Here is a 16,249-nt window from a genome sequence, read left to right as displayed (position 1 = left end):
TGCCATACCTGAAACCTGGCTTCATGCTGCATCCGGTCCCTCCTTGTCCCTTGCCCTACCACCCGGCATCATGAGATGTGACCGCACCTCTGCTTCCCACACCAGAGGTGGTGGCCTAGCCATCATCCACAAAACAACTCTGGATTTAAGAGTATCGACCAACACTAAACTCGAGTCCGCTGAACTTTTATCAGTCAAACTCGCTCTTACACCTAATCAAACAGCCACCCTCCACCTAATCTACAGGCCCCCAGGCCCTGCACGCTCCTTTGTCGGCGAAATTTCTACCCTCCTCCTTGATGATGCAAAAACAAACTCACAAATCATCATCCTTGGAGACCTCAACCTGGGACTAGTCGACCCCAAAGATCCCATTGTACTAGATTTGGAAAACGCCCTTACCAACTCTGGCTTCACCTTGCACATCCAAGAGCCCACGCACTCTAAAAGGTAGGACCCTAGACTGGCTAGCCAGCTCGAACTGCAATATCAACAGTGTTAGGGAGAATTCTCTGTTTAGGCTGAATTTCCCTACCTAGCGAGTCCCCCAGCAGCTTTGCTGGATTGCTGGGGTTTATTTTTTTCTCCTGCCAAGAGTGAGACTCTTTTACCCTCACTCTTGGGCATGTTGAAGTGTGTTTTCTTGGTTAAACCTTGTGTTGAATGGGCTATGGGGTCTTTTACTCCATAGGGCCTCATATATTTTTGTGATGTGGGTTACACAGCACCCTCTGTGCCGTAACCCAGGGGTGTCCTAGGGACTCCCCAACATAGACTCCATACCCTGGGACTGACTACTGTCTCCCAGGGAATGTAAAGTCACCAAAGACTTTACAAGTCTTAAATCCTGAACAGAACCAGTACCAACCATCATATTGTGGACGTACTGGCTGGGGCAATACGAATGCCCCAGGGTCTGTTAGTCGAGGGGGCACGTCTCCGTCCCCCCTGATCGAGTTTTGGCTGGTGGCAGTGGAAACTACGTTTTATATTCGACCGCGAATATTTTCCTATGGGATTTCCCATTGTTTTAGGCTAACACATTTAATTATTTATTTACAGTAGCCTTAAACATACCGCCGGTTTATATATTTATTATTATAACTCCGGTTGGGATTTTTTGCCAAAACTTGATGCTAAAATGGCGTTGGCATTAGCCTCTGTAACTCTGACCCAAAGTGGAGCCCTTTGTCCCACTTTTGGCGGGCTTCTCCACAGAAGCCCTCCAAAGTGGTGCCACTCTGTCTGGGGTACTTAGGAGGGGTGGAGGGGGATTTAGGCACCCTGGACTGAGTTACATAGGTAACTCAAGTCGCACTCCGTCCTGATTGGCCCAAGTGGTGAGCCGGCCGGCTCACCACTTAGCATGTTTGAGTGACAGCTAGGCTGGGTGAATGGGGGTTTGCTGCATAAAAGCAGGGCTTTGGGGACTGGAACTTCAGAAGTCGCCACAGGACCTAAGAATCCAACGAGGGACGAGCTGAGCTGATCTGCTACGACGACACCGCCGGTGGAGCCCTGCTGAACCATCTCACCACTTTTCCCGACGACCGAGGAGAACTCTTAACGGAGTGGCTCCTTCCCTTGACTGGTGGGGACAACCAGTTTTCACCTTCTTTCCGCTCTTCGAGGTATCTCGTGGCCGCCTTGCCAGTGCCAAGCACCCCGGCAAACGGAATACCCACCACTTTTACCCCAACCGCGAAAGTCGGTACAACCCTTTAACCGGAGGACTCCGCGGCTGGTTTCTTCCCGGGCAGTGCAACGACCTTCTTCTTCTGCTCTTCAGCGAGATCTTCTTCTCCCCTGACCGACGTCGAGCCTTGCTGCCACTGCCTGGAACAACTGCCCCCGCTGGAGGATCCTTTCCGTTAAGGTACCGTGTTCCGCCTGGCTTCCCTTGCCACCGACTGTACGGGGTAGTTTTAGCCCCCGGCTTTCGATCCTGGGATTGCCTGGGACACTTTGGCTAAACTTTCTAAGCCTCTCTAACTCTTTTCCGAACTCTTTTGCAAGACTCTGAATCCCTACCAACTGTGTGATCTTGGGCATGTTTTCGCTCTGTCTGCTCTAAGAGTGGGCCCTGCTTAGTGACTTTTGCTCACCTGTGACTTTGTGCTTCTTTGAGCTTACAAAAAGTGTTCTTAACCTTAGAGTGGTGTGTTTATCCTAATTCTGCTCCTTCTCCCTCCCTTCTTTTTACCTACTAGAGTGTCATCTAACGTTAAACGCTCACCTCTGTTTGAATTATGTGGTGTTAACCTAGAGTTGTCTAGATAGGAAGGAGAATTGGGACTGCTTTCCATATAACTGTGTGTAGAGTGTTTTACTATATTTTGCTAGAGTGTTTTCAACTTATGTGTTCTTGAAAATAAATAACTATATACTTTTGAAACCAAGCTCTGGTCAGTGTTTGCTTGTGCTATTGTGTCTGAGTACATATTGTGTATACTTTGCATACTGCCTAACTCTTCTTGAGGGAGGTCTGACTGCTCAGCCACAGCTACCAGGTAAATCTGGGTGGTGCAGACTGCTACCAAGTGGGTTTACTGCTATACCTGTAGTCTTAAATCTTTTGCAGTGTTCCCCAAGGGAACTGCACAGGTTTCTGCCTAACAAACGTCCTGGCCAATACCCCTTGCTTATGGTCAGACCACCACATAATCACTTTTAATATTGAAGCTTCCCCCATATACCAACCTTGATAGCGCCCACTCTCCCGACCAGAAATAAAAAGGTTATAACAAAGGAGAAACTTCTCCCTCTGCTACTCCCTTCGCTCAAAGCGGCCACCGACTCCTGCAATGACCCCACCACCCTAGCTGACATCCATAACTGCAGCATGCCCACAGCTATAGACTATTGCCCCCATTAAACTGAAGAAGGCCAAACCACAGGCATACCTTAACTCTTGGTTCACTCCACAGTTAAGAGTACTCTGCAAAATCAAACGCTGTGCCGAAAATCATTGGAAAAGTCACCCTTCTGACGCGCACAAAAACGTTTTTTTCTTGGCATCGCTCACCTACAAAGCAGCCATTATAGAGGCAAAAAAAAAAAGTCCCTTAATCACATCTTGCAAGCTGACTCCAATTCTAAGGAACTCTTTAAAATCCTAAAAGAGCTCGAAACTCCTGTTACCCCTCCCGACACCTGCATTAAAGATAGCAAATGGTGTGCTAACATTCAGGCAGCAATACTGAATAAAATCACCACGCTTAAAGCTAAAATCATAGCTAAACAAGACACCCTGAAACTGGACAATCGCCCTCCTAGCCTAGCTGGGGCCCTTTCCCCTGACTTGCCCAATCTCAAACGGTTCGCCTGCTCACCGCTGCAGAGGTAGAAAACATTATCCTGAGGATCAAACCCTCCAACTGCCAGGGTGATCCCTGCCCTGCACCAATCATTAAGGAATCTGCCCACGATTTGGCACCATTTATCACTTCCTTCATCAATGCCTCCTTTAAAACAGGAACGGTCCCTGACAACCTTAAGGACGCATGGGTGATCTCCCTGCTCAAAAAACCCTCCCTTGAACCTAGCATACCCACCAACTACAGACATATTACTACTGTCCCGTTCCTGCTAAAAATCCTAGACCGCACAGCATACCTGCAAATCCAAGAGTACCTGGAAACAAATAATAATCTAGGTCCTATAGAATCTGGCTTCCGCCCCAGACACGGAACAGAGACAGCTTTACTAGACTTAAAAACTCAAATTGAAGTCTTAAAGGACAACGGCAAACTTGCCCTGTTACTTTTATTTGACCTCTCTGCGGCATTCGATTTAGTCAACCTCCAAATCTTATGCAAGCATCTTCACTCTGATGCCCATTTCTCTCCATCAGCTACGGCCTGGATCAAATAATTCTCGAGTAATACATCTATGCGGGTATTTTCTCAATCTGCAACTGCAGATTATTCCCCTATTCACTGCGGCGTCCCTCAGGGCTCTTGCGTGTCGCCAACACTCTAATGTTTTTACAAAACCACTCTTTGATGTACTTGACTATCTGGGTGTCCCTTATACGAATTATGCTGACACCCAGATACTCATTCCCATCACTGGTGACTACTTGGCTGACACCAAGGCCCTGAATGACGTCTACCTGGTCATCCAAGTCTGGATGGCACAACACCAGTTATGCCTCAATGATGACAAGACTGAGCTCCTCATCTTGGGCACCACGCAACGCCTTAGTAAACTTGAGCCGGCGTACCAATCGTTTGTCATCGATGGCAACACCATCCAAGTTTCAAAAGACACTAAAACCTTAGGCGTCTACTTTGACACCACCTTATCCCTTTCACGACAAACAAATGCAGTCAGATCTGCCTCAGCATACACCTGCAAACTCATTGCAGCCTGCAGGCCATTTCTGACCACCCCAAACTCGGTCACACTGGCCAGAACCCTCATCATAGCTAAAATCGACTATGGTAGCGCCCTCTACCTAGGAGCCAGCCAAGAGAATCTGAACAAATTGCAAATCCCCCAGAACAACGGCATTAGAGCGGCCCTAAACATCCCGCGAAACCACCACATCTCGGAATCTAGATCCAATCTACACTGGCTACTGGTCAAAAATAGAATTGCACTGAAAGCCTTACCCACAAATGCCTAGCCAACCAAGCCCACCCCCCCCCCTATCTCTGCAGCCGGCTAACCCGCCACGCGCCTACCCGCCCTCAAAGAACCGCCCAGACCCACTGTTTTACCATCCCCTAGGTTCAAATTACAAAAAGCGGGTGGATCAAGCTTCCCCGTCTTAGCTTCCAAGCTTTGGAATGCCCTCCCCGTCACCATCAGATCAGAAGAATGCTTTAGTGCCTTCAAGTCCAAAACGAAATCCTGGCTCTTCGATCAGCCTTGAAACTCGGATTTCGGATGTACCTGGGAGCCCTGTCCCAGTAAAACGCCTGCTCTAATCTCTACTCTGTAAATGATGTATATTTCTGTATGTTCTGAATACTTTGCACTGTATCCAATTTTGAATATACGTATGCTTGTTATGTAACCATGTCCTAAATTGCGCCCTGATGCCTCCGGGCCCGACGGAGCACGTTACAAATAAAACAAATACAAGGTGATCGAAGATGCCTTAAAAATCCTTGATGATGGTCTTCTGGTTCTCCTCGACCTCTCAGCAGCATTCGACACAGTAGACCACCAGCCAGAGACCACTCGCAAAATCGACAACAGTTTGTACAAATGGATTTCTCCACAGCGTCAAACCTAGCAATCACCTGTGGAGTCCTGCAAGGATCCATCCGGTCACCCGTGATGGTCAATCTATACACAGAAGCACTCTGAACTCTCCTCCCTCCACACAACCACCACAAATATGCAAATGACTCAGATCTACCTCAAGATAGCCTCCATCAAAGACATCCACAGGCTCAAGCCTTGCCTCACATTGATCTAGTCGTGGATGTCCTGTGATTACCTGAAGCTCAAACCCTCCAAGAATGAATACCTATTGCTGACCAAAAACAACACCCCGACATCCAGACGTGGATCTCTGCTATGAACCTCAAGGGCTTCACATCCCAACTGGCCACCTCTGCCAAGTTCCATGGGTTCCCTTTAGAGAGAGCCACATCAATTTCAAACAGCACATAGCAAGGGAGACACAAATGGCCTGGTACCAACTTTCTCTCCTGTGGAAAATCAAGTCCTTCATCTCAAAGCAACTTCAGAGCCGCTGCCCAAGCCTTGGTCTTCTTCCCACATGTATGGTGACAATGCGCTTTTAAAAGGCCTTCCAGACACTGCCTTTGCACTCCCGAGATGTGTCTTGTATGCAGCAGCACAACTCAAAAAGGACAAATTAGATCCCCCAACCCTCATTGAACAGCACTGGCTCCCACAGCAAGCCTGCATAATATATTAGGCATTCACCTTGACATCCCCAAGCTACCTTACTGAGAAACTCTGCATCTCCATAAGTCTGCAATACACCAGAAGAACATGTGCAGACTTAAACTCTGCTAGTGCAGAAAGGAAAGTAACAGAAGACAGGCCTTCTCGATCTACGCCCCACTCTGAAACCTCCATGTCAACATCTGACTCATCCCAATGTTTTTAAAGTTCAGCAACGAGCTCAAGTACGAACACTAACTCCCCAACACTAGGTCAATGCACCTTCCACTCTGCACCCTACCTGAGACTCGGTCCTCTGCGCCTCACTGCTTCCTACCCTGGTTGCTTTTAGCTCCCTTGCTGCCAATTGCCTACCCCTGTTCACTCCCTGCTCCCCTCACCGTTAATCCCCATACGATTGTAAAACATGCTGTTGCTTCCCTAAATTACGCCCGCACTCAATACACTAATAGGTTGGAGATCAATTGGTCCCCCTGGAAAATAGCCTCCTTAAGTGCAGGTGGAAACTGTACTTTCAATCCAGCCACCTTGACAAAAATCGATCAAGTTATAGAAGAGCTCTCTTCAAAGATGGGCATAACCGCACCATTCTGGCCTTCTCGGATCTTATTAACTTGATTTGCAGGGCTTCACGGTTTCCCACAATCATAGAAAATGAGAGTTTGATCTACAAGAACTTCTGGCTAGAAAGAAAATGTAAGCCATCATTTAGGTAACCAGAAAAAAACTCCACTTGGAAAGTTCTTAGTGTACCAGCTCACATAACCAAACTCCTCCACAGTAGATTTTGCAGAAATTGAGATGAAAAGAAATAGGAGGCAGAAACGATCAAATAGTAAAATGTTACTTTTCATGGGAGGCCTGCTCAAGGCAGAGATTGCTAGAACCTCTTCCTGGGTTGCGTCAATGTATTCTGAAGAGGGATTATGGTCAAGGGTTTTTAGTTCCTCCCCAAGAACTTGTCCACAATTTCAGCCTCCACCACACCTAGTTCATTGATCTATGCAACACAAACTCGCCACAACGCTCTATTGCGACAAGTCTCATTAAAAGCAAAACTTGCATCCTCCGCTACCCCTTCAAAGAAATGTAATTCTACACAGTCCCTCGCTCTCCTGGACTGGGTAAACTGATGCAGGCAGATGCGTACAAATTCAACTCAAGATCTTTATTGATGGACAGGTTACCAACATGGCTAAAAAGCCACAGCTCAAAAACCAAATGCTTATCTTACAGTGATCCACAGTACGGATCAAAACGGAGGATGCAACAGGAGCATTTCATTTACACACATCCTCACACCGCCCACCAAGCTCAAAGCTCCAAATGAGGATGCAGGCTGTTCAGATGAACCAATTAGACCTAATCTTGAGTAGAGGTTTGCAGGAAGTCACCTGAAACACAAGAGGGTACCTCTAAAGTGGAGGTACCCAAGATCAAAAAAGTTATAAGAAGGAAGAAAAGTCGCACAATATGCTGGATTCAACTGAAGCAGAACAGGGAGCACAAACCGCAGCATGAAACCCATAGAGTGACCCAACTGAAATCTCTGGCTCTGCCTTTTTTTTTGCGTCTTCGTAACCTTACACAAAACAAAGACTGAATGATCTCTCAGATCTCTTAAATCCCAAAGAAGCAATAAGTGCTACATAAGGGCTTGAAAAGTGGACTGACACAGTAAATCTGGATGTACAACTAGTCCCAATCTGGGATTTAAATGCCAAGACCAGGAAAGCCTGGTGAAGACAGCAGATAGCCGTTAAAGAGCGAGAAGCCCCATCGTTTGACTCAACTGAAAGGTGGAGCGGGAGCACTATGAAATGCAGAGTGTTCACAAGACTTCAAACCACTACCCTTTCCTATATTAACATCTGTACCACGTCAGAATTTACAGTTAGGGACTAGTCACTCAGAATTTTTTAAAAAAATATTCCCACACAGCCCTGCTCTCCACCCGTCACCTTCATTTATACTGTGTTCTGTAATCCACTATGTGGGTCTTGGGCATAGGATTTTATAACCAGGCCTCAATGTGTGAGCTTGCTAGAGGATTATAACTTGGCGAGTAAGAAATGGTGTGTTGTGTGTGTGTGGAGAGCTGTGGGGCAAGTAACTTTGAATACCTGGGTAGTAGCATTTAATTTTGCATTTTTACCAGTAAAAACCATGTCAATTCCAACAAAACTTTATTAAAAATAAAATAAAAAATAAAAATATATATACCCACGATGGCCAAATACTATTGTGAATGACAGTGACATAAAATAAGCACCAACAAAATTCTAATATAATCCTGCCAAGACTGAGACCCAACTTGGCAACTTTTAATTTTGGATGTTGCATTTGGCCTGTGGCTTTAGCCAACAACAGTTAAAAAAACAACAACAAAAAACACACACACACACACACACACACACACACACACACACACAACGTAAGCATGGTCATGCACTCTTAACGGCTGCAATAGCTTGCCGTTTACTTCAATGGTCAAGGCCACACACAAACGCAAAGAAATCCAAACCTTAATTTACAGTTTATTATTGGTAAGGCTACTCCATATGGCAAGTGGTCATAAAAACCTAGCACTAAAGAATACCTTGAATCAATTTCAAAAGCTCAATCTACGTACCGAAATGCTCCTGAGCCATTCACAGCACAGTTTCCTGAACTCTGCATCCCGCTTTTTGTCCATCGGAGGCCAACAGTACCTGCCAATATTCAAAGAAAAAGTGTCAGTCACTATCCTCTTTCCAAGGAGGGGGGTTGTTTAGACCAAAACTCACTCATAGGTTAACATAGCAGAGCAGGCAGGCTTCAAGCATAGGAGCGGATGGGCCGATACCAGTGTGCACACATACACAAAATAGGTTTGCCACTTTTAATCTCGCCGCTGTGATACTCTGGTAGGCAAAATCTAAGCATTGCAGAATATTTCCCTTTATAGGTTTGCTACTTTCAATCTCACCAATGTGATATTTTACCTCTCTTGTATTTTGCCCATGGAGTTTCTCAATAAAAGTTTTTCTACCATGAAACCTGCAACTGATATTTTGCCGCACTGGTGTTTGTCTTACCAGTTTTGTATACTATGCACACAACAACGCCCTTGTCACCGTACACCACTTGCCTTTGAGACATGAACTGCATGATGAATACCTTGGTCTAGACATCCATCACCCTCGTGCACTGCGACCCTAGGAATACAGAGGAGACTCACGAAAAATGTGGTCCAGCTGTTCACAACCTTTGACAGCACCCGTCCACATGCCTTTGCAATAAAGGCTGCTGCTAAAGACCTAGCCAGTCTTCCTTCGATTTGGCAACAAACGGGAGAGCGAAAGAAAGATTGCCATGGGCAAAGTGAGCTAGTGAAATGAGACCGATCAACACTAACAGAGCCACAATTAAGCTTTCCTCTTTGGCCCAATCACACTCTCCCACATCTGCAGCTAACCAGTCCCAAAGCGCTGCATTCAATGAGATCTTGAGCTCTTCCTTATGCATAACAAACTCCCAGGTTTCTCCGCCAAACCCATAGAACGCAGATTGCAACTCAGGAACTGGGTACTTCTGGCCTGCACCCATCAACACAACAACATTTTGCATCCAACTCAGTGAAAAACCTTTGCTACACAATGGACATATCCCTATCCCTCGCCGAACCCACCGCCTCTGTATCTAAAACCAGTTTCTTCCATCTACGGATTTGCAGGTTTATTTTCCCTTACCTCACCTATCCCCGCCATTTCTCTGCCATCAACTCCATCATCCTCTCCCGCGTAGACTACGCAAACTGCTTTTACCTAGGTGCACCGACGTTTCAACTAAGGAAGCTGCAAAGAATCCAAAACGCTGCAGCATGCCTGCTCATCAACCTACCCCCCCTACCCCCCAGAACCCTACACTGAAAGTCCTCAATTGGCTCCAGATTGATCGACACACATCCTTTACAGCCATGTGCATCACCCACCGGGCCATCCACAACACCAGCCTGGAATTCCTTCAAGACAAAATTCAGGGATTCCACCCCTCAGTCTCGGATCTCGCACAGCAGATTCCCTAGTGGTCCCACTTTACAACTCCTCCAGATTGCCGCTTGGAAGGAGAACGAGAATCTGCCCAATCATCTGGAACGCCCTACCCCAACACATTCGCAATATTGAATGTCGGGCAAAGTCATCCCTCGCAGTCTGCAGCGTTCGTTGCTGCCGGATTTCATCCGAGACAGCACCTGGCTGGTTGTGAGGGTGCCTGCAGCATTGCCTCGTTCAAACTGCTTTAGTGTAGTACAGCCCTGCTCTGCTGTCCCTGCACGCTCCTCCGGCACAAAACACCAGCAGCGTCCACGTTGCTTAGCAATGTGGGAGGCCACACTTCCTGCCTCGCTCTCATCCCACTCTTTAAATCTGTCCCAGGCGAAGTCTGGGCAAAGTCGGCCCTCGCCGGTCTGCAGCGGTCCACAGCTGTGACTCGGCCCCATAGCAAATCCACCAGTCTTTAGGTGCCTTCATGAACCTCCAACTTGGCCTGCCATGTTATCTCCAACCGACTTCCATACCCCAGCACAACCACTTCTCCAAATTCATGTTTCAATGCTTCACCCTACTTTAGTGCAGGTAACATTTCATGTTTACTTCTGTTATCATTATTCTCCGTTAGGGAGAATTCTCATTTCTGTGATAATTCCCTTCAACCTTAGAGACCCCCAACTCTTTTGCTTGACTTAAGGACTTTTCATTTTTATCCTGGAAAGTGTGAGACCTTTTTCCCCCCACTCTCTGATGTATTTTCCTCTGATTTAAACTGTTTTTCTTTTGGTTTTGGAGTGACAAACTCCATAGGCATCATTGTGACGCACACCACCCTCAATGCAGTGTCACAGAGAAGTCCTTTGGATTTCTGCCAAGGTTTAAATACCTTCTCTTGGATAAACTACTGTTTCCAAGAGTAGTAAAGTGAAATTGACTTCACTTACCTTCTCTCTCTTTGTAGACCCAGCACACACCATCTTACATAGAGTCATGGAGAGGTTACTTAGTATTCCCTTGGTCTACCTTCTCGTGTAACATTTTTACGTTACCATTACTACAATTAATGGCTGGTGGCAGTGGTTTAATTTTCCTACCACTGTGCGTTTTTACCGCAGGCTGAATCCTCAGCTGCAGTATTGCACCCATGGGTGCCCATTTTGTCAAAATGGCCCTGGTCGTCTTTTTCACCATTTGTTTGTATGATCCTTCTTGAGATTCTCTGCGCCCCAACCCAGGTTTGGTCCCTTTGTTAGTTTTGTCTTTGGCGGCATTCACTAGTGAAGCCCGCCTCTGGCTCAGCAGGAAGCGAGGGAGGTTCCAGAAACTCCCTGTGCTTAGTCTCCTTGGTTACAGGAATGCACTCAAAAAGGGGACTGTCTGGCTGTCCTTGGAGGACAGCCACCATACTGTGCGAGTGACAGCTAGGCTGCAAATGAATGGGAGAAACCTGCATAAAAGGCGAGGTGTTTTGCAAGGAAGGCAGAGTCGACCGCTGGATGAAGGAACCGAAGACGAAACCAAGAGAAGCTTGCTGCATCCTCCTGGACCATTGGTTTGCCCGGTGAAGCCTTGCTGCAGTGCAGAAGCTCCATATTTCTAATCGACTAGAGAAACCCGGAAAGGACTTCTCCACTTGGGTTCGTGGGACCAGCTGACCCCAAGACGAACTTGACTGGAACCCCTCTCCCTGCACTTCTTCGCTGCTGCAACCAAGGTGTTTATAACACCCGTGTATAGGTGCGTTATAAATACCATATAGCAGGAACACCAGAATAGAGTGCCTCATTTTTAAGCCAGACCCGAGCTCCAGTAAGATCCTCTGGATTCCCTCGAAGCAGGACTAACCAAGCCTGAGCCACCCCAACAGAGTGCTGAACCCCAGAAGCAAGGAAAGTCCACAAGGTGTCCAAGAACTGCAGTGGTGCTATTTGCGAGTAGCTGAAACAAAGTGCCGCTGATCTGAATTGTGCCCATTGCCACTGACCTGAAAACCATAGTTCAGAAGTCCCCAGACTTCCTTCCTCTTGTCTCCACGACTGAAGCCCAGGAACAACAGGATCTGCAGAATTACAACAGGAACAGAAGCCAGCTGGAACCTTTCCTTCTGACTCAAGGTACTGTGTAACTAGGGGTACTTGTGTGTAGCTTTCTTGCTCTCACTGGAGACTTGCATTTGCTGCCCTTTGCAGAGTTGCTTGCATCTTTGCTTTTCACAAGCCTCCCAGCTTTTGGCCCAACAGTGGTTCTTTTGCTACAAAAACTAACATTGTGCAAGAGGCTTGGGCTATCCTCAAGAAGTGCCTCAACTCCCCTAGACTTTGTTCAATTGACATTGGCTGCCCTGGCTCCCTGAAGACACTTCTCAACCTCCAACCTTATCGGTCCCTCAAAAAGTCATATATACCTTAGTTGTATAGTTGGGAAAGGGTTAACCTACATTGCTTTGGGGGACTGTGAAGTACTTACCTGTTTGGAGAAACTTGTCAACCTTTGTTTCCTTCCCCAAACTTTTCCTTTTCCCACAACTCCAGTATTACATTACTCTTGAAGTCACCTCAGGGTGTAGAAAGTGTGTGTGTGTGTGATACATCCAAAAAGGGCATCTACTTAACTGAACAAGTCTATTTTTGAAGTATATTTAAGTGTTGCATATTGCCCCCTTCTAAAATAAGTCTTATTTTAAAAACGGACTGTTCAATAAATAATTATTTTAATCAAGAAACCTTGAGTATAAGTGTTATTTGAATACATGTCACTGTCAATCTCTATGCTACAACACTACAGCTCACATGGAACCCTCTTGAGATAAGCCTGGCTGCTCCGTCACTCTACCAATTTATGCAGTACAGGCCTATACCAAAGATTGGGTTACCTATTGCCAAGAGGACAAAGCTGGTGTAGTCTCCCAAAGGGTTACTACATAGAATGTTGCCCAACAGCCTTCAGAAAACAATCCTACTCTTCGACTTACCTTTGCTCGCAAATATGACAATTGTATCTACCCTCCACGTTCTGCTCACGCTGCAGTCATCTAAACCCGATCCTATTTACTTCCTGCTTATCTACCAAACAACTGGTCCCGTTGGCTCCTTTTGTGATATCGATTATCTTGTTTCCTGTATTCTTCCTATTTCCAACCCTCGAATACTGTTGGGTGATTTCAATCTCCACCTTTTGTCGACACACTCCACCCTCCCTTCTCTCAATTCTAGACTAATTTTCTCCACCCTCTTTCTACTCCATCTCATATTTCCGGTTCCTGTGTCGGTCTTATTTTTACTTCGTCCTTTTCTGCCTCTCTGTTTCCTCTCTCCCAGTCTCTCCGACCACCAACATCTTTGTGTCACTGTTTCCTCTAGTTTCCCCATGTTCTTCGGTCTCCTACTCCACGTCATTCTTTCGACGCGATTTATGTAACTTTAACTCCTCACTCTTTACCTCCACTTGTACCTCTGTCCTTCCTCCCTATTCCTCTTGATTCACTTTACCCCTTATCCCTTCCATCCCACTCGCAAACTTTCGCAACCATGGCTTTCTCCCCATCTTTGTTCCAATGCGCTGTATCCTCCGTCATCTTTTATTTTATTTCAGTATTTGTATAGCGCGCTACAACCCACAGGCATAGAGGCGCTGAGAAGACTATGTATGCAGGCTTGCTCAAGGGTTACAGGGTAGCGGCCCAGTACAATGGATTAATACAGTTACATAGTTTACAATGGGTTACATGTCAGGTACAGTAAACAATACAGATTCAAGTGGTGGAGATAGAGGGAGGGAGTCAAACAAAGAGCTTAGTCTTCAAGGCTTTACGGAAGGTTGTGTGGGATTCGGTCATCCTGAGTTGGGCAGGGAGGGTATTCCAGTGAGTTGCAGCCACGGTAGGGAAACTGGAGCCACCGGCTCGCACTCTGTGTGTGTGAGGAACAATGAGGCGATTAGCGTAGGCAGACCTGGAAGGTCTAGAGGGTGTTTTTTTTGGTGATCCTTTGAGCTAGGTAGGTAGGTGCCAAACCATGGATGCATTTGCGTGCAATAGCCAGTGTTTTGAAAAGGATCCTTTGACTGTCAGCCAGTGAACCTGCCTTCTAACCCCAGAGATGTGGTCCCTACTGGCTGTACCAGTTGCGGCCCTAAGGGCATTATTCTGCGCCACTTTAAGTTTTGACAAGTTCCTTTGGGATGTACTGGCATAGAGTACGTTACAGTATTCTAGCCTAGATCCGATAATGGCCCTTGCAATGGTGATGCAGTTGTCTTGTGACAGGAACGGCCTAACTGCATTGATTAGTTTGGAGTGGTAGGCAGCTGAGGATGCCTCGGCATTTACTTGTCTTTCCATGGTCATGCTAGGCTCCAGGTATACACCCAGTGTCTTGATGGCTTGGGACACAGTAAATGGGAATGTTATCGATTGTAAATGAGCTGTATGGCGTACCGAGTTTACTGAGTGTGGCTGTGGATCCAATTAGCAGGAGTTCCGTTTTCTCACTTTTTAAGCACAGCCAGTTTTCAGCCATCCAGGACTGGATTGTGGAGTACATGAGATTGAGAATATTCATATCTGTAGGGTAGTCACCAGTCAGTGGGATGAGCACCTGGGTGTCATTAGCATAATTAGTATATGAGATGCCCATAGCATCAAGAAGTTGGAACAGTGGCCTAGTAAAGAGGTTAGAGAGTTGGTGATATGCAGGATCCTTGAGGGACGCGGCATTTGATCGGGCTGGGGGCAGCACTCACGGAATCAGAGAACACCTTCATGACTCTTTGAGGAAGGAAGATATCCATTTGCAGGCTTTCGGGGAGAAGTTGGCACTGGAGGATAGATGAAGACATAAGGTCTTGTGATCTACCAGATCGAATGCTGCAGACAGGTCTAGCAGGAGAACGAGAGCTGGCCTACCAACGTCTCTTTGGTCATCGATTTGATTTTTGAGATCCAGAAGAGCCGTTTCTGTGCCGTGCCGTGGCCTGAAGCCAGATTGGCACAGACCTAGGAGTTTATTCTCTTCCAAGAATTTTTGAACTTGCAGGTAGGCTGCTTTATCAAGAATCTTTAGCAGGAAGGGGACTGTAGTGATCGGTCTGTGGTTCCCTGGTACCATGGGATTTTTTTTTTTTTTTTTAGGAGTGGTCGGACCCAAGCTTCCTTCAGGGCTTTAGGTACTTGGGCTGAGCGGAATGATGAGTTATTGAATGCGGTGATGACGGGAGCCAGGGCACGGGCGCATTCTTTAATGTGAGCTAGGCATGCATCCCCTTTGCAATTGGATGGTTTGATGGATTTTATAAGGTCTATAACTGATTCAGTCAAAGAAGTCGAAAGTGGGTACCTCCTCAGCTGTGGCGGATGGAGGAGTGGTCGGGACAAGTGTCTAGAATGTACAATAGAGCTTTTTTGGTGCGCTAGAATTTTAGTGTGCAGCTTGTCAAGCTTATCTAACATAGTTTGAATGGTGTTGCACCAGGACCCATCCTTGATGATGGTAGATAGAGGGGTAGTGGGGGTCTCAAGTTCCCTGAATATTGCAAAGATCTTTGGTCCCAGATTTAGCATCATCAATCCTTGTATTGAAGGATGCCGCTTTAGCCTGAGTGATGGCAGCTTTGTATTGTCTGGAGCAGTTTTTGAATGCGGTTTTGGTCATTTTGTTAGGGTTTTTTTTCTCCAGGTTGCAAGCAAGGTCCTTTTGGATGACCGTAATTCCATAAATTCTTGGGTGAACCAAGCGTTGGAGGGTTTAGTTTTCTTAGCTTTCTTAAGTGGGAGAGGTGCTATGGTGTCCAGAGCACAAGTGATGACTTGACTAAAGGCGTCAGCGAGGAGGCTTGGATCATTGGGGAATGGAGGCTGGAAGGCAGGAGCTAAGAGGTGTGGAAGGAGATTTTCTCTAGCGAGTGTGCGCGAGCTCCTGGAGAAGGCTGCTGGAAGTGTTGTGTTGGGTTTGGTGGGGCCAGTGGTGGTGGCAATGTTGAGTTGGATACAGAAATGATCGGACCAAGGGATGGGGGAGATCTCTGGGATAAGGATGGGACAGTTGCGATGAGCTACCCAATCAAGCGTGCAACCTTTCGTTTGAGTAGGCTCAGTAATAGATTGATTGAACCCTAAAGTGGTCAGTGCTTTTAGTAGAGTAGATGCTTGTGCATCGTTGCTATCATTCAGGCCAAGATTTAGGTCGCCTAATAGCACTATCTTAGAGGTTTTTTTGATGTTGTTGTACAGAAGCAGTATTCATAGCAATCATGGGGAGCAGTGGGCACAGAGGCTAGGCAATCAGCAGTGGTACAAGTTGCATTGGAGGCAGTAGTATTCATAGCAATCG

At 46.6% G+C, this 16,249-nt stretch overlaps 1 protein-coding gene across 1 annotated transcript in view; it reads right to left on the bottom strand.

The window, feature by feature from the left end:
• Nucleotides 1–16,249, bottom strand: part of HAUS6 (HAUS augmin like complex subunit 6) — a 1,011,950-nt gene that overhangs the window by 939,136 nt on the left and 56,565 nt on the right. Inside the window, exon 3 of the mRNA XM_069625969.1 lies at nucleotides 8,522–8,600. Within this exon, the coding sequence (XP_069482070.1) occupies nucleotides 8,522–8,600 (79 nt within the window). The remainder of the gene's footprint in view (nucleotides 1–8,521; nucleotides 8,601–16,249) is intronic.

The sequence above is a fragment of the Ambystoma mexicanum genome, chromosome 6p, assembly GCF_040938575.1.
Source record: "Ambystoma mexicanum isolate Mex_15411 chromosome 6p, UKY_AmexF1_1, whole genome shotgun sequence".
Lineage (NCBI taxonomy): Eukaryota > Metazoa > Chordata > Amphibia > Caudata > Ambystomatidae > Ambystoma > Ambystoma mexicanum.
The sequence above is the reverse complement of the archived record's forward strand: the minus strand, read 5'-3'. Positions and strand labels throughout refer to the sequence as shown.